Here is a 19389-nt window from a genome sequence, read left to right as displayed (position 1 = left end):
GGCAAAACGCCTTTGTTAGGCGCCGTATGGGGGAGCCGAGTAGAGATGCTCTTAGCAGCTCCAATAGCCGTTTGGGGGCAAACACATTTTTAGGCCACACCGGCGCGCGGAATAATGCGTCGGCACCATTTAGAGCCTAATAGAATCGCCCGCGAACCCGTGTCAGCCCCTTCGTGTGAGGCGTCGAACGGGCGCGGCGGCGCCTCATGCCACGTCGGATGGAAGTCCTTGGGACCGCTTTGGCCGCTAAATGAGCGTTCAAACACGCGTACAGACTACGACGACTCCACTTCCGAGGGCGCTGAAGATTAATGGCGCCACCGCCCACCTACCTTCGCCTACCTCCGGCCATGCAAAATAAATGCGCTAGCAATGCATACTGGCATATGCGCTCCACCACCCCCCTCTAGGTATAAAACGGGGTGCTCGGGCACCGGCTCCTCACACAAACCCAAGCGCCGCCCTCCACCTTCTCCTCCATGTGATTCATGGAAGGTTCTAAGGGCTGCGGTCGCGAAAATGGCCTCCAAAGAGGCCGTGATGCAGTGCATATTCCCCAGCGCCTGAACGCTCACCATCGCCTAAGGAGGAGATGTATTGCTTCAACGACAAGTTCTTCAAGTTCATCGTCCTCATCACCGAGGACCCTTTCTGCGCAAAAATCCTCCCAGAGAAGTTCATGCAATTTCTCGTCGGCCGGGGTTCACCTGCGGGAAGCCAGCTGCGGCTTTTGCCGGTGGCCTATCCAAGTCATGTTCGATGGGCGAGGTCAGATGTTTCTCCACACCGGCTAGGAGAGGTTTTCCTGCGCCCACAACTTGGTGGTCGGTTGTTTGATGAACTTCAAGTACGAAGGTGACGACGAGCTCATGGTGAAGGTGTTTGACGGCACATGGTGCCGCATGCGCTACCACGACGATGGCGAAGTTTAGGTTTTCGGATGTTCTTCTTTTGCAGCGGGCCATCAGAAGCCTCTAGTATAGGTTTCTAGATGTTCTTCCTTTGCAGCGTAGCTAAGGAGGGCCAACAGAAGGCCCTATTATAGGTTTATGTATATTCTTTCTTCACAGTAAAGAAGGCGAGGGCGAGTGTAGGTTTCTGGATGTTTTTCCTTCGCAGCGAAGAAAGCGAGGGTCAACAGAAGCCTCTAGTAATTGAATTTGAATGAAATATAAATAAAATTTCGTAGTTTGTTTATATTTACTAGCATTTGTAAAGTAAAACCTCTATAGTGGCAATATATCAAATTTACAAAAAAGGAAAACAAATTTCCTACTCTACCGCTTCGAAACAAATCTGCAACGTTTCACTCCAACTGCGCGTGCTCCAGAGCGCGAGAATTGGTTGCCTTGCTCGACCGGAACCGGATCGATCGGAGACTCGGAGTCCATGGCGAACGCCGGGCTGCGTGCGTACCGGGAGGTGCTGCGGCTTGTTCGGCGGCTGCCCGCCGACGTGCAGACCTACTACGCCAAGTACGCCCGCGAGAACTTCGTCAACTACCGCCACCTCTCCGCCGACGACGACCTCGCCGCCCTCCTCCGGCGCGCGCACGACCACTCCGCTTGGGTCCTCTCCAAGGTACCGTCACGTCAACACGCACGCGGTGCCCTATCTGTTCATCGTACTGTTCATTCGCGGCTCATGGGAATCGATCGACCTAGCGGGTATCCCACTGTTCCTGGCTGTGTAACTAACGCGCGGCTTGCAGTACTCCATCGACGCGGCGGAGGCGGCAAGGCTCAAGGAAGTCTGCGTTGAGCATGCCGCCGAGTGAGGGGAAGGTCGACGTAGCAGCCCACAGCACGGTGTGGTGAGGGCACGCAAGGTGTTCGGCGATATTACTCAGTAGTTCGTTTTTTTTGTGTGTGTGTGTGGATCCCCTTGTTCTACCTCTACTCTGTTGTTTCAGAGTTCAGTGCTTTCATGCTTCCATATACTATTTCGCAATTGCGTCGCCCACTTCTAGTGGGAAATAAGAGCTAACATTTTGCTTGTGACTTCTAAGTTCATTTCGTTTTCTACCCAGTCCTGTTTTGAACTTCGGCTGACTACTTACTTCATAGCTCCGTTTTCCAGTGCACCCTTTGAATTTCTCTATTGACTGCCAACTGCATGCATCTTGTGTATGTAACGTGAAAGCATAATTTTGGCAATTCAGTTGAAATTAAATATTACTAAGAAACAGTCAAAAGAAATACATACTCTTTTCAACAAAAATGAGGAAAAAATAAATATCTGAAGCCATATGTTAGCATATAACTCAACAATTAGAGTCTGGTGGGACAAGTGTGCCCAAACAGTTAATATTATAAATTATAACTGGCACATAACGGTGAAACATAGAAGCATGAGGTTTCCTTTGAATTGGTGCCATGACGGTGAAACATGAGGTTTTGGTAGCATTACCAGAGTCTCTGGTCTGACAGATTAACCTGCCACATAGTTTTCCCCTAATACTTGTGTTTTAGTTTGGTAAAGGTACACAATAGCTAGAAACACAAGTGGAACACTCTTCTTTGGCAGACAAACTTCTTGATTGTCTATAAGCTCTTTTATTCTGCGTGCTTCTATGTTTTCTTCAAATTCAATATGTGTAACTTGTTGCGATTTATGAACATCTTTAAAATGGGTTACATGTACAACATTGGACATCCGAGAACTCAGAAAGTGTAACTTAGCTAAAATTATCAACCATGTTTTGCTGCGGGTTTATCAAATGTCGGGTTCTTATATTATCAATCTATTGTAATTTCGGAAGTATGCAGGTGCCTTTTTGTACTATATGTAGTTTAGTGAACTTCCAACCATTCTGGAAAGGTATCAGTTCATTTGAAGGCCTCTTAGTAATTTATTATTCGAGGCTTGACACTTCTGGTTTAGTTTAATCTGATGTCTTAAATACGGCTTGACCAAGCATGGCTGCTGCATTAGGATCCCATTAAGGCCCACTACCATTTCAATTGCTGCTGGTAATTTTCATAAGAAGATTGTTGCAGATAACAAGTAATCTCGTGTACGTGTGTGGATAAGGGAACCAGTGCTGGACTTGGCAAGCTGTGGTACAACAGGGATCGGGTGATTCTGGCAACTACCTGATAGGGGCTTCAAAGGTAGCGGTTTGGTATGATGTCCGCACTCTCTGTAGGATGGAAGGATGGCACAAGGTCGCAGTTTCCTAGTACAGTGAACATTTCATACAATTTTTTGCGGATATTTCATACATATTTTAGCTTAAGAAGATCGCAAATAATTCCAAAATATGCGGATGTCTGAGTCATGGTCAGTAATCAACTAAGTCAAGTCATTGGGCGCTGCATGACTGATATCTGAAAGCAGAATAAAGTGGATCCATGTGGAAGATGAAGAGAAAATATCGTACCCTTCACCGTGAAAAATTTAGAAATGAAGGTAGCCTTAAACTTCAAATGGCACCACTAATTTCTGGAGGTGATCCAGGGGAACGGAGGGACATGCACACATTTGATCCCAATCAGGGGTGGAAAATTTTAGGTTGGATGTTCGGTAGGTGTACATACTAGTGACCGACTCAAACACTGAAAGTGAAACTATCCTTTCCTGGTCACAAATTGTGTGTTTACTAATTTGCATTCTTTCCTTTTCCGATGAAATACCATGTATTGTTGCTGTCGAGTATGACTTGTAATATCAGTTTGCAATTTCGGATACGCTGCTGGACCACGAGCAAAACTAAAATTCCGATAACAGGTAGAATTGCAACAAAGTATCCATTAGATAGTTAACAACAATGCCTTTATGTCTATGCTTAGAGCTGCAGATTGCACATATATTTCAGCATTATACTGGCAATGTGTCTGAATTGCAGGAAGGAGTTGGCAGAACCCAGCGGCTGTAGATTGACTGGCAGTGGAACATGATAGAAACCCACCCTTGCATCATCATTAGTCCCTCCTTGCTGGGCTGTCTGGGATAATAGGATCAAACTAACCATTGAGGGTACTCTTATTGGTAAGCCAGCTGACGCGCTTTTCAAAATGCTTGTGTATATGCAGCAATGGACGATGCTGGTGAGATCGGAGGATAGGGATCTTCTGGGCGCGGCGATGGGGGCGATCCGGCATCTTCAGAATACATTGGCGACCTGAACAGAACTGATGCTTGTGCCTCCTTGTTCTTAGCTTTTGCCCTTGTTCCTGCAAAGTTTTTCGTGGGTATTTGTGTATCAAATTGTGTTATCATAGAGGACTACTGAAGATTATTACTCATCGAATTGTGTTACCATAGAGGAACCTTGAAGATTATAAGAGGGAAAGTGCGATCATAAGACAAGTAGTGTTCAGTAAGTAGCTCTCTAAGGAGCCCTTACAAATGCTGCAAAAACACATTAAATGTAACCAGACATGATTTTTTTCTTATTTAAAACTCTTCAACCGACGAAGATATATGGCATAGCACATTATTCATTCCAATGCAGTAAAACTGCAGCTTCTATTAGGCAAAAATCCAATTGAAAAGCTGGGGGATGCCAATGCATGTCTAACCCCGCATGTTTTAGCTGTTCTCTGCTTGGCATCAACAAGATACAAGTAGAAAGACTAATTTTGCTGTAAACAAGATACAGCAATTCACCCACTAACTGACTCATCCTAGATGTTAATTACATCTTATCGGTTTAGCCCATTGAGCAGATGTTACTTATTTTCTGTTTCTTATAATTAAGATGTTTGGAGCTTTGCCGAGTCTCGGAAGGTCCTGCTGTTGTGCCTTTTCTTACTGTTCATCTTCCGCTTGAAGAAATTTTCAACTTCTGCAGCTTCCTTTGGCAGCCTAATTTCATCCATTAGGAGTTTCACAGCAAACTCAACGCTCAAATCTCGTTTAGACTCTCCATATAGAGCTGCCAAAGCAGATTTTGCACTTGAAAGATCAAAATCTTGAGCCCTAGTGTGTAGATTCAGACCTGAGAATACCGTGGGCTGAAACTGTACATTTTTTGCTTTGCCTTTCTGGGGAGTAAGATTGCTCTGCAGTAGAGAATAGGCAGCAGCAGTATCAGTCACACGAACACCAGCCCACAGTGTTGAATTCTTTCCCCTAGTGCGGGCTGAACGTTTTCCGTGCTTCTTAGGATTCATAAGTTTGCTGCTGTTAAAATTTGCTGTCGTGTCTCCTGAGCAAGTTAAATGAACATAGTCAGTTGCAATATCCCGTTTTTGTTGCTTTCGGTTGCGTAACCTTCTAGAAAGGCTATAGTATTTCAATCCATTGTTCTCATGTTGCAAGGGCCTCTCATCTAGTGAAGCAAATTTTACAGGCCTGCAGCTGCTAAATCCTTCAAAGTCCAGTCTGATATCTGTATCACGTTCAGAATCTCTTGATGATCCTGGAAAAGAGTAAAACAGCTTCTAATAATTGGCATGCAAGGTTAGACAAATTGCTATGTGTGTAAACACAAACATCAATGAAAGTTTAAACAATAGTTCAAGATGAGTAGTTAATCTGTAGAGCATTTTCAGCATGCCACTTACTACTATGAGATAAGGTGGTTATGAATATTTAACTATAGCATATTATAAGGGTAAGTTTGTGGTTGCCTTGTAGAGTTGTATAAGTATTCTACATATAGCAAGTTACTTGCCATATAGAGAGGTGGATGTCTTAAACTAATTAAAGTATTTCTTTCGAATATATCAAGGATTTATTTTCTCAAACATACACGAGAGTATTATTTATTTTCTCTGGCCATATGGATTGATTAAAAATATTTTTCTCCTCAGTAAAAAAACAAGAATTATATTTGAGCATGTTTAACTGAAAATAGTCAAAAGAGAAAAGGCACCAGTATTAGCTGTGACTAAATAATTCTTATTGCGATGGAAATCATGGCCAGAACACTTTTCATTGTACAGTAGACACTCCTGTCTTTGTTTTCGAGTCTAATTTGGAGATATGCTCTAGTCTGGAAGACAGGGCATTACATTAGAACCCAACTCGGTTGCAGACGTTTTGGGTTCTAAAGAAGTTCATGTTGTCACAACATTTCACATATCTTATGTGTTAGTATGTTTTTCTGTGTCATGGTAATAATTTATGTTGACAATAGGTTTTATGCCTCGAGTTTTCCAACCTTTTAATGCCTTTGACTGTAAACTTACAGGCTGATCCTAATCTGGATTTTCATGGCATATTCAAGATGCAGCCATCCTTCATAAACATGAAAGGATACTTTGATTCATAAGATTTATATAGGAATTGTGTAGGATTTGGATCCTATGGAAAATTTCCTACACAAGCTGTTTGATTCATAGGAACATGTCCGATAGGAATTAATCCTACAGGAGTCTTGTAGTGTAAATCCTATAGGAAAAACATTAAATCATACCGCATGAAAAATTCCTTTGCTGCAATCAAAGACACTTCATCTTCTCATAGGAATCAAGTATACATGACATCCCAATCCTATGTGTTTCCTATTCATATGCCTTTTCTATCCTATGAATCAAAGGAGCCCGAAAAGGGAAATACTCCTTTGCTGCTTTCTACTATTGCTACTTAAGAAAAAGGGTAATTACCAATAATCTTAGCATTATTATTTAGGGGAAGCTATCATTCCTGAGTTTTGTTATCTGGGTTCTGGGATGTATTTTATTTTTTTCTATGATTTCTCATTTTTACATGCATCAGTTCTGGAACGTACAATCTTCTGAGGGAAGGTTTTGTAATATATAGTGGTTCTCTAGCCGAACATGTACAAAAGGTAGTATCAATTACTTATTACTTTGTACGAAGTACACACTATATATTAACCCTGTATTTTTGGTTGGAACGCACAAAACTAATGGCTCAAATTATGTGGTATATTCCTTATCATATTATTGTGATACTGCTATTTCCACTGACAAAATTCATATAGGAAGATGAATTAATTAACATATGGGAAGATCAACCTTCTTGCAGCAAGTCTGAGTTTGGGCAGAAAGTTACCTTCATTTTTTGATTTTGGCATGCCCTTTTCTTTAGAGAAAAATCTTCCCCATGCATCTTTTGCTGGTGATTCCACTTTTCTTTCAGAAGCCTGAGCCTGTAGTATTGAAGAAAATAAAAAGTAGAATAAATAATTTGACGAACTTTATCTCAAAAAATCCCACAAATTGTTGACCTACTTTCTAGGCCATATATGGCCCCACTTATGCCCGTTCATCTCGTTGTAACGACACACTTGTGTTGCCCAGTTGGCATGCTTAGGTCCTATCAGTAGTAGCCCTCACAATAGCTTTTTGCAAAAGGTTTATAGATCTTGTAGGAGCAGGAAAAAATCTTGAATTGTAGTTCAACATGTATCTACAAAAAGCTACAAACTTCCAACACTCACAAAAAATGCACGCTGATGACGATGATGTGTTAGACTCTGAAGAAACAGATATTTCCGAATACAAGAAAAGAAAACCCTACACAAAGAGAGATCTGACAATCTTTGGACATTATGACTGGTGGTTTTGATCTTAGGGTGTAGTCGCGAAAAAACTTTACTGCATGATGTAGGACCTTAGCAACCAAGTGAATGGATAGTTGGTATTGTAGCATAACTAGTAATAGTAGATTGCCAGGATTTATATTCTCAGCCTACACGTCAATCTTGGAAAACTTGGGGTAGTAAACCATATCCAAAGGAGATTGAAATTCTATTTAGTAACTAACATATGCATATGTATCCCGTCATCGGTACGACGGGCCTGCACTCTTGTTTGGTATCTTGTGGAGGTAAATGATGCACCACATGCCAGATCACAGAAAATTAAAGCAGTAAGGCAACCATGCATATCATACAATCATCATTCTTGAACTGTGACCTTCAGAAGGAGTATTAAACTGTCGCGTGTGGAACTATCCAACCCCATTATTAGAGATGGTTAATCTGAATCTGTGATCCCCGACTTCCCTAAATTGCCTGGGGGCAAATGTCATAAACTCACTTGACAGTCTAACGTCAAATAACGCATCTTTAACTCCACTGTCCCACTATAAAAAATCAAGAAATATGTGTGGAACCTTTGCTCTATATTGGCATAACTGTAAACTGAGTATTTCCTAGCTGAATCATGAGAACTTAGTGCCTTGCACGGGTGCATAGATACTCTTTGGTACAACACACCATTTGTGCTGGGCTCTTCATATTTCACCACATAATGACTAATTGTTCCATGCTGGTCTTTCAATCTTCTCTATAGTGAACTTCGTGAAATATGGCACCTTGAAATTGTCGAATATGGACATTGTTGTCATTGTCGAATAATGTAATTTTTGTGTACATCTTGTAGGGGAAAGTCCTCCCAAAATATCAAATCATTGTGTTGAGTTGGGTTGGGAACCCTGAATCCCTAGAAATATCCTTCGGTTCGGCTCATTTTTGTTTGTCACAACAACTCCTGGAGGCTCCTAAATGTATATTGAATATTTTAAACGTAGGGCCTGATCTCTTTGTAGTTATGTTGCTCTTGGAGATTGAAAGGTTGATAAAAAATGCAACCCGTCCATTTGCAATACATGCTTGTAACATGCAGCAAAATTTTCCCACTATACTGAAGTAATTATACTATACTTGGCCTCACAATTGAGCCAATAAAAGCTCATTTTATTAGAAAAAATAGAGAAATTGACGAGAATCTTCTTTACAACTACACTGTAAAGCTATTTGTCTAGGATATTTTACCCTCGTCATGCCGAGCTACAAGGTCTCTTATCTTAACTAAAAGTCTTAAACCCACCAAGCTGGACATAAAATCCGTGAATGGACATGGATACTCATGAACCCAATTTTCGTCTGTCCAAAAGATTGTATTTATGAATTTTAGGAATGTTGAAATAAATCATGCATGTGTACCCATGCCACAATACATTTTAAAATAAATAATCCATAGTTGAAGATCTCCTCGTGGGTAGGTGGGGGTCATCTCATCCCCATTACCATGCCTATTTCTGCCAGCCCTTGCGACCCCCCTTTCTCAGTGCTTGTTGTCTCCTTTAAGCCCGTTAAATACAACCCCCTCCCCCACCCCTACACATGAAAGAAAATACCATGATAACCGCGATTATTTCGACTTTGAACCGCAGATATGTTCCTGGTATGACATGAAAAGGTAAATAAAAAATCTACTATGCAAAGACAGGACACAAAAAGATGCAGGAAAAAAAATCAAATTACAACATAACTCATAAGATAAGATTGAGATTGAACAACAAATGGACGGCGAATAAGCACAACCGGAGAGGGGGGAGGGGGGGGGGGGGGGGGAGGGATATCAGATTACTACATAACTCATAAAATAAGATCTAGATTGAACAACAAATGGATCGATGAACAGGCACAAACCGAGGGGTGCTGATCTCGATGAGAGTCCTTTCTACCTCCGCGAACTCCGTAACCAAGCTTGCCTTTGCCCGACATTCGCCTTAAAACGTTGGAACACAAATTTTCTGAATGTGATTTCTCCCAAGTGTCTAGCCCTCACGTTTCTCTTACAGTGGTATTTGTGAACCTCTCTCGGATCGTCTTTTATGTTATCTTTCCTATAACGTATTAATGATATCTCATAGCCATTAATTGATGATATTGTAAACTTTCTAATAATGAGAGGTGTTTAATTGCAATTTAATGCTATTTTATTTCCTTCCTCTTGAATCCGCGATGTACCTACCTCGCCCTAGTGTATCATGACGTATTGTCATTTTCAGCTTGCGTGTGGACCCCATGTCACCACGCGTATGGTGTGTTGCGTGGGCATGATGTGGAGTACTCACACTGTTGACTTGGTGTGAAATGAGAGCCATAGTGCTGATTTTGTTGACTTCCTGCTGGTGATAAAGGGGTCTAGGTGTTCTGTGGTGTGACATGTACCTAAGAGGCCAAGAGGGTCACATGGATTTTTGGTAGAAATATATCCTAGAGGTAATATTAAATTTTGTATATTTCTGTGTTCATAATTAAATGTTTATTTCTTCATGCTATAATTGTTGTATTTCTTCAATACGAGATTCTAAGGAAAACTCACAAGAACGTTTAGAGATTTAAACACCAAGTCGTTCCTTGTCCTGCCTCTAGGACTAGCTCATGTGTTGTGTGATGGTCATGTTTTCCTGATCATGGGTATTGTTAAAATAACAAAGATACATATAACAATGAGAATATATTGTTAGAAAAACAAGGATACTTAACCGATCCAACTTTGATGTATTACAAGATAGTATCATCACACGTTGTTAGCATCTTCTTGTTGTTAACTGATGTACAAATCCTTATACCATGAGAATATAAACTATACTCATATCGGAAGGTGTACTTTGGTTGTTATCATGCATTGCCTATAACAGGGTGATCATGAGAGTGATGGCCGGATATATCTGAAAGTATGCCTGGAGACTTGGATAATTCGATATTGGGATATTGGTCCTCCTAAAAATGGAGAGATACACTTTAGGCCCTCTCGGTATTGTGGTATCGCCTAATCATCTGCGCAGACACTTCGTGATGAAAATCATGATGATACTGGAATACCATAAGCGAGTAAGTAGAATTATACTAGAAGGAGGAAACCGGGTATTGTGATTAAAGAGTTTGCATCAAGAGGATACCAACGTATCGCCTCGGGTTATCATTTGTATCGTGAGAAACTAAGGACTAACATATGGATAAACATGATGTTCTTTTGAAATTACACATGTGTGCATGGGAGCCATCAAGTACGCTCATGGTCCCAATGTTGGTTATTGATTTGAAAGGGTTTCGAAGTCATGTCTACGTATTACATGATGAAAGCGACTCAATCTGTTGTGAGAGTTTATTTATGATATGTAGTTGAGAGAAATGTTCGAAGTAGTTCCAGCGACATCAAAATAGTTCTAGAAGTGTCAGAAATGTTTCAGATCTCTTATAGTCTTGAGGGAGACTATCCGAATTGTTCTGGAGCTATCGAAATGGTTCCGGGGAATCATAGGAATTGTCACAGTAATTTGATAGGAAGGAATTTGGAGTTTCAGACTTTATCAAAAAGTTTTGGAGGGTGCCAAAAAGGCCTTGAGTGGTGCCCTAGAGCAGTCCCCTCTCCAAGTTGATCCCATGCTCCTATATAAAGAGGGAAGCCCCTCCCATTGAGATAATCTCATTCACCTCATTGTGGGAACCTCCTCACCCCCTCCCCCCCCCCCCCCCCCACACACACACTCTCTCTCTCTCTCCCCCTTGCGGAGGTTCTCCATACAGACATCATAAGGCAACACCACTCTCGCCGTTAGTGTGACGCTCTACACGACGGAACACTGATGGATTGAATGGCCATAATTGTGGATAGTAATTTGGATACTACCATGGGATCAACCCTTTGATCCTCGGAGAGAGAAATACTTAATCCTAGCACCCGCGACGGATACACCAAGCCGGGTGAGGGGCGGATCACCATGTTTAGAATCTTCACCGAGCCTTCCGCATTATCATCATGATTTTAATATAGATTCAATCTTGTTCTTGCATCTTTCTAAATAAATCTTGGGGGTCGTGTACACGCAATTTAAAAATAGTATTAAAGAGTATTATGCGTAGATGCAATTCAATCTAAGTCACATAGAGATGTGCGGACATCGTACATGTTTTTTTTACAGATAATAGATGAGATCTATTTACTTGATGTTCTTGTTGCTTCCTAACAATTTGTAATCTTGCCGTCTTAGCGGTGTAGTGAAGATTTTGTTACAAACTTCTTGCCGTCTATGATCCTTCTATGTTGCTCCTGTCCCAACGGAAGGAGTATGTGTATCCGCGTGTCGTAAGCGGTGACCGCGTGCATCGTACGACAACTCTTGGCCTGCCCGATGGTGTCTCAGTTCCGCCCGGATTTGGCCTAGCTACTGCTCATGTTGGTGAATCCGGGAGGTCCACCATCGCCGCTCCCGTCTCACCCCGAGGCGCGTCATACTTCCACGCGCTATCCTTGGTGTTAAAGGATAGTGATGCCCCGAGGGGATGAATATGCGGTTAAAACTTTTATGATACTAGAAGGATACCCCGCGTGTTGCAGCGGGAATTTCTCCGATAACTCTATTTTGTAAAAAACAAAAGGATATAAGTTGATTGGAATAGGATGTTATTTGTAGGAACATGCATGATTCAATTGGCGTAAATAGTCAAGAGGCTAACTTAAAAAAATTGACTTGAAATGGTTATGTAGTCGGGGGCTAAAATTTGATGGTGTGGATAATTGGATGGCTTAAAAATAGATGATGTAGCTTGCATGTAGAGTATTAATGAATGTTAGTGGGGGATGATATGGATAATTGGATGGCTAATAAAATAGATGATGTGGATAGCTTGCATGTTGAGATAGACAACTTAAATGACCCTATAGTGGGGTTTTGCTTTATAAGAGATATAGATTAGCTTGAATAAATATAGAATAAAACTAGCGTTTAATTTATCAAACACAAAACCTATATATACTACGGTTCACCTATGTGCACCAAAAACTTATGCTAAGCAAGACAAAACCTATATATACTACGGTTCAAGCACGAATGCTATCACATAGTAAAGTCCACAAGTAAATAGCCTATATATAGAAATAACCGAGACACGCGAAGACAATGCTGTATCTCGAAGTTCACACTCTTGCGAGTGCTACTCTCCGTTTGAGCGGTGTTGATGCACAAGGATCCCCAAATGCCACGAAGTACTCACCGTATTCTCCTCGAGCATTCGCAACAAAAGGGAAGTCGTTGATCCACTATGGAACCTTGAGGGTGGTCACCGAACCCTTACAAAGTTGGAGCAAACTCCACAATTTAATTAGAGACTCCCAAAAAATCTCCACGAAGGCATCATACTTGAGGAAAATCAACAACTTAATTGGAGGCCCCAAGAACACCACTACGCACAAAGCTACAAACTTGAGGAAATTCCCACGACTTAATTGGAGGACCCAAGAACACCACAAAGTCGTCTAGGGTTCCAAGAACCCAAGAGTAATAAGCTTCTTACTTTCACTTCCATTTATCACTGTGGAGAACTCAAACCTATGCATCGAATGCCATGGTAAGAACACACGATGTGCTCAAATTCTTTACTCTCAAATTCCACCAAAGCTATAAAAGCTATTGAAGGAATAAGAGAGGAAGAACAAAGTAAATCCACAAGAACAACAAGATTTAAATCTACCATGTTCACCTCCCTTACAGGAGATATTGATTGGTGAAAATATAGATCTACATCTCCTCTCACTTTACTCTCAAATATATTTAAAAAAAACATATGAGAAATGCGAGCTAGGGAAAACTCTCAAGGCCAACAATGAAGGAGAGAGGTCTGGAAGAAGCAATCAACCCAAAGGATGAGAAGGGGGGCCCTTTATAGCCCCCAACAAAATATGACCATTATAAACACTTAACCCCAGGTATTCTCTTCCCTCGGGCCGGATATTCCGCCCCTAGATCATGCAGATAAGTATGCAACTTATGCAAAAGATATCCATTTTCTCGAAAATTTGTGCTTACCACATGAACACCTACCTTTCCAGCACCATATGTCATACGTGAAGGCCCAACGATGAAAGTGTGAGCTTCTAAAAGATCAACTATATAATGGATAACATATGTGCTCTGCCCTCTCATTGTGTATATTTAACAAAACACGAGAACATCAGATTGCCGTGTATATCATGAATATCAGACAAAAAGGCTGATTTTTTTCTCAACGATCTCATTAGTGCATAATAGGAGTCCAATCTACCAATTGTTGCACACACTACAGTAAAACTCAACTACACCATCTGGTCCATAACTCCATATACACACGGAATGAGATAGAATCGACAAAAAACATAGCCAGACACCATGGTGGAGAGAGACAGAGCACATACCGGGCACCAGGTCCAGGAGGTGCTGTTTGGTTGAGAGGGCACTATTTGCTAGTTAATTTTTCAGTCTACCAATGGTTAATTGATCACTTTTGAAGTAGATGCGAGTCTGCTACTGCCAATTGGCTGCGCCTGGATGGGACCATCTCGCCACGGCCCAATAGCTAGCACACGCGGAGGCGGAGGATGTCATTGTGGCGGCACTTCGCGCTTGCCCTCTCCGTTAGAAAGCAAACACCTTGCAGCAGATGATTGATCCGACTGTCTCTAGTGTCGACTGGCGTGAAATGTCCATCAACTCTGACGGTCGTATATCCATTCGTCTACTTCTTCGGCTGGATCCCTTGAGATACGATTAGGAATCGCATGGAAGCGACAACTTTTATCGGAGGCGTACAATACCAAGGAGAGGCGATGCCGGAGTGGGGGGTGGAAGAGGCAGGCGACGCCATAGAAGCTTCAATGTCTGTGCACGGAAGCAATGTGCAGAGGAGATAAAGAAGCGTCCGCCCTCTGGCCTTCTATTCGTTTCTACCGCGGAGAATTAAAGGAGATCAGGGTGTTTCTGCTGCAGGAAATTAAAGGAGACCAACATAGCGTCGTGGACTTTTGAACGTGCGGGCAATGGTGCGAGCTAAAAAAAGATGACATGGAAGTACGAGATGCCAGAGAAATCCAGTGGAGGCCAAAGAGATTGAGTGGAAGGTCTCCATATAATCTAGGACAGTTCATAAGTTCAGACGTTCAATCGTTATCCACGCAATGGTGGGCTGCAGTTTACAGGCAATGGAAACATAATGTAATTATGCTTGGAACCAAAAGGGCAGAACGTGCAGCTTTTTTCATTTGGATTATGTGGCAATTTGCTTAGGTGGTAGGCTAGGATTTGCTTGGAGATGCTTGATGAGGTGGACACCTTGCATGTTAAGAGAAATATCCTTAGTGGAGATGACCTTCCAGAGATATATATAGGATTTTACCTCAAATTAACTAGTCCCATTACTTCTTGAATTCGGTTTTACTACTGGATCTCAGAGTTAGTCATGAACATTTACTGCAGCTAGCCTCTGTTTGCAATTTGAAACCTCAACCATTACTTGTTCGTTTTTTCACCACAGAACAAGAGACATGCCTTCATATGCCATAATAATAATAACAATACCAAAGAGAGCTTGCAAACCTAATCTATATCTTATTGCAGTCTGTAGGGAATACAAGGTGTGGTAAAAATGTAAATGAACTGTATTCACCTTCCTGACTATCCTCTAAAGCATATTCAAGACATTATTGTAGTAAACAATATCACTGCATTATACAAACTGTGGATGGTGAATGAAGCAGCCAAAGTTCCAGTTCGGCAATAAGCTAACCCTGTGATACATCCTATGATGAACAATTGAAAGAAACTTTGACTTGACAGGTGTGCTACACTGAACATAAGTGAACTTACGATGAGGGCGTTCTTCCATTTCATCGAGGAAGACAGGGATGTTAGAAGAAACCCACGGTAAATGGTTTCTTCCGACAATGGAGCAATCACACAGTACAGAAAGAAACAGACTAGCCTAGATGTTGGACTGTCAGAAAGGATTTCCTTCAATATAGGATCGTATGCATCCTGGAATAATTCAAATTGAAGGAAGATGGATTAGGTAACAAAATCAGCGAGACTGATGCAATATATAGCAGGGAAATGTGTGCAACAGTTAAACTGCAATGTTAGTGTTCTGATTGTACTGACCTCAGGACCTATCAGTCTGTCGGATATCAGAGATGTGACAAAAACCATGGACATTAAAAGTCCAAACCATAATACAGTTTCTTTGATCCAACTAGGCCTGGAAGAAAACTTCCTAAAGAAGAAGGGCCAGACTTGATGGTGAGGCTTCGCGGTGTACTGCAACAGTGCCAAACCCAAAGTAAGCTCCCCTAGTTGAAGCATGGCTGTGGAAACAACCTGCATTTACAGGTTATGTGTGCATTAAATATGTCCGTTACAAAATTTTGCAACTCAACATTGTGAGAAACATATAAACAAAGCATTTAGATGAGTAACAAAATGATGAATGAAAGAAAAGTTGCCACTTACTGTTGTCAGAGGATCTAGTGAGGAACAATGTAGCACTTTGGCTACTGCATCAAGTCCTCCAAAGCTCAAGGGAATATGCAAGATAAGGAGGTATCCCGCAAATGTTCTCCATATATCCTCACTCTCCCATGGAATATCTGCAGAAAGAACTGAGTATTCCTGCAATCTCATCACAGAAAGACATACTAGTATGTCAATTCCACATAAGTACATACCTACTATGGAGCATTTTGCACATCGAAGAACACAAAATAAATCCATTTATTTAAAGACCACTATTCATACTATCATGGCTTCCCTTACAGTTTTCTTGCAAAAGAAGAGCACCAAAACTCTAAAGATGCTTTCCAGATTTCTTCACAGCAAATTCTGTTTTGTTCCAAAACAATAATCCATAGTAAAATTTTACAGAACAAAAAAACCACCAGATTAGTCAAGAAACAACAAACTTTGATGTCCTGATGCATTAAAAGAAAGAAAACAGCCAGATTGTGTACAAGCATAAGGCTGGGCGAACATCAAAATAGTACAGTAGCTGTCAATTGGCAGGAAGCAGTTGGAGGCCCATCCGGCTCACCATCGCGCAGGACTGTGCATCTGGACTCGCTGTTTCCAGAAGGCCCGGCAATGTCCGGTCCATCACCGTCAGAGGAAGACCAATTATGGTGCTTCCAGATCCACCAAATGGTCAAACTGGATCACCCAAACAAGGTCCTTGCACTGATCTGGTGGTGCGCAATGGACCACCAACCATTATACTCTGTCCTCCCAGCAAATGATGGTCGACCCGTTGATCATATCCAGTAACGGAAGCTATCAATTCACGAATTAAAAAAAACAAGACGAACTTGAAAAGAATGGCACCTATTTGATCTGACAACAGTGAACTGAGCTCTAGCTCAGTGGCAAGGCAAGCGAGTGCGCTGCCAGCCCACCCGGGTTCGATTGCCCCATGCGCGGTAATTTCGCTGCAGGAGCGAATAAACCCGGGAAAGTCTCATCCTACCTAACAACGTATAGCCAAGGGAGGGATCATTCCCCCGTTGGTCAACGTTTATTTGATCTGACAACAGTTTGAGAAGAAATGTGATTATATGAACATAAGCTCAATGTTCATCAAGCATACTGGTGTAGCTCGACAAACCAAAAAAAGTTACCTAAATCAATTTGTGTCTAAGAATTTAATTTGCATTACCAAATGAAAATAATACATGGATATTGTGTTATGGAATGGATACGTACAATCCTGCTTTCACACCACATAACAATAACTGTGAAATTAGCATCATGTTTTAAGAGCAAAACCAGAGGCAAAAAGAAATGCGTAAGTAGCGAAGTGAATACACTCCAATTTGCAGCAACTGGGCAGGAAGATAGTGGCGAGGTGAAGGGACATTACATCGAACAGGTCACGGTCGCGGTCCTTGTCACCAGGAGTCGGGGCGGAAGAGCAAGCGCAGCCGAAATTAAAGGAGGACGAGCGCTGTAGGGGCGTGGTGAGAGCTCTGAATTTCGCAGCGCCAGCACGAGGTGCAGCTCCGGCTCCGCCGTTGGTTATCAGGGGAGAAGGAAGATGATGCGACGAGCAGGAAGCTGACGCTGCTACTGTTAGCAGCATATCCGAAGCGCACGCGCGCGTGGACTGTGGACCGCTACTGCGTCCGAGACGAGACTACGGCCACGGAATGCGCCCTTGTACTCGGTAGTGAGTGTAAGAGCATCTTCACCTGTCTCCCCCGACGAGGCCTCCGGTAGGCAGTGGCGAAGGATAAAGAAAAAATCTAAGGTAGAGCGAACTTTTAAGAATGTAAATGTTAAAATAGTCCTAAAATAATAATAATGTATATGGTTCAAACACAATCACTAAATACAATAAAAATAAAAACATATTTTATTATAAATAGAACCTAAAAAACATACCAACAATACCTACTCAATGGCTAAGCTTTACCTCTTTTTTAAAAAATTAATGTAATTCAAACACTTAAGACGTTTGATTATCTCTCATTTAATGCATAACTCGGTCTTGATTATCTTTGTTGCAAAAAATTCCTTTCAATTGTTAATGCCGCCATGTGTAAAACCAATGTCATCTTAATGGAGTGATAATGCGGTCGAAAAAAATATGCCATGCCTTTTAAATATCTAGAAATCTCGAAAGTCTCCAATTTCACGAGTATAAATAATAAATAACTAGAACTTATCTTGTATATACTAAGGTCCAATCAATAATAAATCTATGTTATCAAGCAATGTTATTCATATTGAACATAGAATATGAGTCAATGTTTGGAGATAATAGTCTATGTTTTTGATTTGCAGTCGATTTTGCGCAGTGTTCACTGAAACAAGCATAACTTTCTCATACGGAGTCTGTTTTTGAGGTATGACCACTCAAAATTTTCAGAAAAAACACGCGCATCTAAATGTATTCTCCAAAAATCAAGGTAGGGCGGCTGTCCTACCTTGCCCTATTGGGAGCTTCACCCTTGCCGGTAGGCCTTTTTTCCATACGGACGGCATTATTCGGTCCAACCATGCCTCCGGCTCCTCGTTTTCCTCCGGATTTGGCCTTTAATCTATCCGGATAGCCCAGGCCATCCCCGGCTTTCCGAGGTCCGTTCGGGGACTCCAGACGAAACAAAAACCTGCGAAACGTCGAGCGAGCCCGCGTTGTCGGCGATGGAAAGGGTAGTTCCCTCCATTTATTTCGTTTTCTTTCCAAAATGCGCCGCATAGAACCATTTTACCCGCCGGATTTCGGAGGAGCTACCGCCATTCTCCCCCACAATTGCAGCTCCTCCTCTTCCCTTCCACCACCATGCCGCCGAAGAAGCTCGCCGTTGATGGCGTGCCGAAGGCGAGGAAGCCGCGGGCGCCAAATGACAGGCCGATGGGCTGGACAAACGCAAGGTGGGCGGCGGATGTGGAGCGGTGGTGGAACGAAACTCGCGGCAAGGCAGAGAGGGAGAAGAAGCTTAACGCGAAGAAGGTGGCGGCGGTGGCGGATGAACATGCGAGGCTGGTCTCCACGAACTTCTCCCAGCCACGCGTCGGACAATTCCCCGGGCCATGGCTGACCCAAGGTACGATCGGCTCTCCTTCCACCTTCTCGCCGGTGTCACCGGCCACGGCCATGTTCTAGGACACCTACGCCGCCGGCATGGCGGGGTTTACGCCGTCGCCGCCGGAGTACGATGGTCTGATGTACGATGGCATCTCGCCTGCCCTACGTCGTGGGCCGCTCTCCTTCTCCAACCCCGGGATGCCGCCGCCGAATGACGGAGTGATGCACGAGAAGATCGCGTCGAGCCCGGGTTTCTTCACACAAGAGGAGGCAAGGGCGATGGAAGTCATCGCGTCGCGGGGTGCCGTCGACGATCAGAACGACGGTACCCAAGACGTCGACGAAGAAGATGA

General features: G+C 42.5%; 3 protein-coding genes across 5 annotated transcripts; 1 reads left to right on the top strand and 2 right to left on the bottom strand.

Moving 5' to 3' along the window:
- Positions 1-1389: 1389 nt before the first annotated feature.
- On the top strand, positions 1390-2007 carry LOC124679457 (LYR motif-containing protein At3g19508). The gene is made up of 2 exons (XM_047215209.1): positions 1390-1581; positions 1712-2007. The coding sequence occupies exons 1-2, from the start codon at positions 1390-1392 to the stop codon at positions 1775-1777; spliced, it is 258 nt and encodes an 85-aa protein (XP_047071165.1). The 3' UTR covers positions 1778-2007.
- Positions 2008-4381: 2374 nt separating this feature from the next.
- On the bottom strand, positions 4382-8263 carry LOC124679495. Of its 2 annotated transcripts, XM_047215238.1 has the most exons (3): positions 7146-8263; positions 6967-7057; positions 4382-5365 (listed from the first exon to the last, which is right to left on the bottom strand). In XM_047215238.1, exons 2-3 carry the CDS (start codon positions 6986-6988, stop codon positions 4698-4700), a joined length of 690 nt encoding a protein of 229 aa, XP_047071194.1. In that variant the 5' UTR covers positions 6989-7057; positions 7146-8263; the 3' UTR covers positions 4382-4697. The 2 variants fall into 2 exon arrangements, with proteins under 2 accessions (XP_047071194.1, XP_047071193.1); XM_047215237.1 differs by having other exon boundaries at positions 6967-8263.
- Positions 8264-15019: 6756 nt separating this feature from the next.
- LOC124676274 lies at positions 15020-17634 on the bottom strand. Of its 2 annotated transcripts, none has more exons than XM_047212354.1 (4): positions 17369-17634; positions 15970-16128; positions 15622-15837; positions 15020-15498 (listed from the first exon to the last, which is right to left on the bottom strand). In XM_047212354.1, the coding sequence occupies exons 1-4, from the start codon at positions 17585-17587 to the stop codon at positions 15157-15159; spliced, it is 936 nt and encodes a 311-aa protein (XP_047068310.1). In that variant the 5' UTR covers positions 17588-17634; the 3' UTR covers positions 15020-15156. The 2 variants fall into 2 exon arrangements, with proteins under 2 accessions (XP_047068310.1, XP_047068311.1); XM_047212355.1 differs by having other exon boundaries at positions 15622-15777.
- Between the last annotated feature and the right edge of the window lie 1755 nt (positions 17635-19389).

Source organism: Lolium rigidum, chromosome 7, assembly GCF_022539505.1.
Source record: "Lolium rigidum isolate FL_2022 chromosome 7, APGP_CSIRO_Lrig_0.1, whole genome shotgun sequence".
Taxonomy (NCBI): domain Eukaryota; kingdom Viridiplantae; phylum Streptophyta; class Magnoliopsida; order Poales; family Poaceae; genus Lolium; species Lolium rigidum.
This window is presented reverse-complemented; position numbering and strand designations above follow the sequence as displayed.

What these genes read in the sequence shown, in the direction of transcription:
- LOC124679457 (XM_047215209.1), top strand. Translation starts at nt 1,390, where the DNA reads ATGGCGAACGCCGGGCTGCGTGCGTACCGGGAGGTGCTGCGGCTTGTT. An exon ending in CCGCTTGGGTCCTCTCCAAG is followed by an intron (nt 1,582 to 1,711) that starts GTACCGTCACGT and finishes CGCGGCTTGCAG; the next exon opens with TACTCCATCGACGCGGCGGA.
- LOC124679495 (XM_047215237.1), bottom strand. Translation starts at nt 6,988, where the DNA reads ATGCCAAAATCAAAAAATGAAG. An exon ending in GCCAAAATCAAAAAATGAAG is followed by an intron (nt 5,366 to 6,966) that starts GTAACTTTCTGC and finishes ACTCTTTTCCAG; the next exon opens with GATCATCAAGAGATTCTGAA.
- LOC124676274 (XM_047212354.1), bottom strand. Translation starts at nt 17,587, where the DNA reads ATGCTGCTAACAGTAGCAGCGTCAGCTTCCTGCTCGTCGCATCATCTT. An exon ending in CACTAGATCCTCTGACAACA is followed by an intron (nt 15,838 to 15,969) that starts GTAAGTGGCAAC and finishes CTGTAAATGCAG; the next exon opens with GTTGTTTCCACAGCCATGCT. An exon ending in ACAGACTGATAGGTCCTGAG is followed by an intron (nt 15,499 to 15,621) that starts GTCAGTACAATC and finishes GAATTATTCCAG; the next exon opens with GATGCATACGATCCTATATT.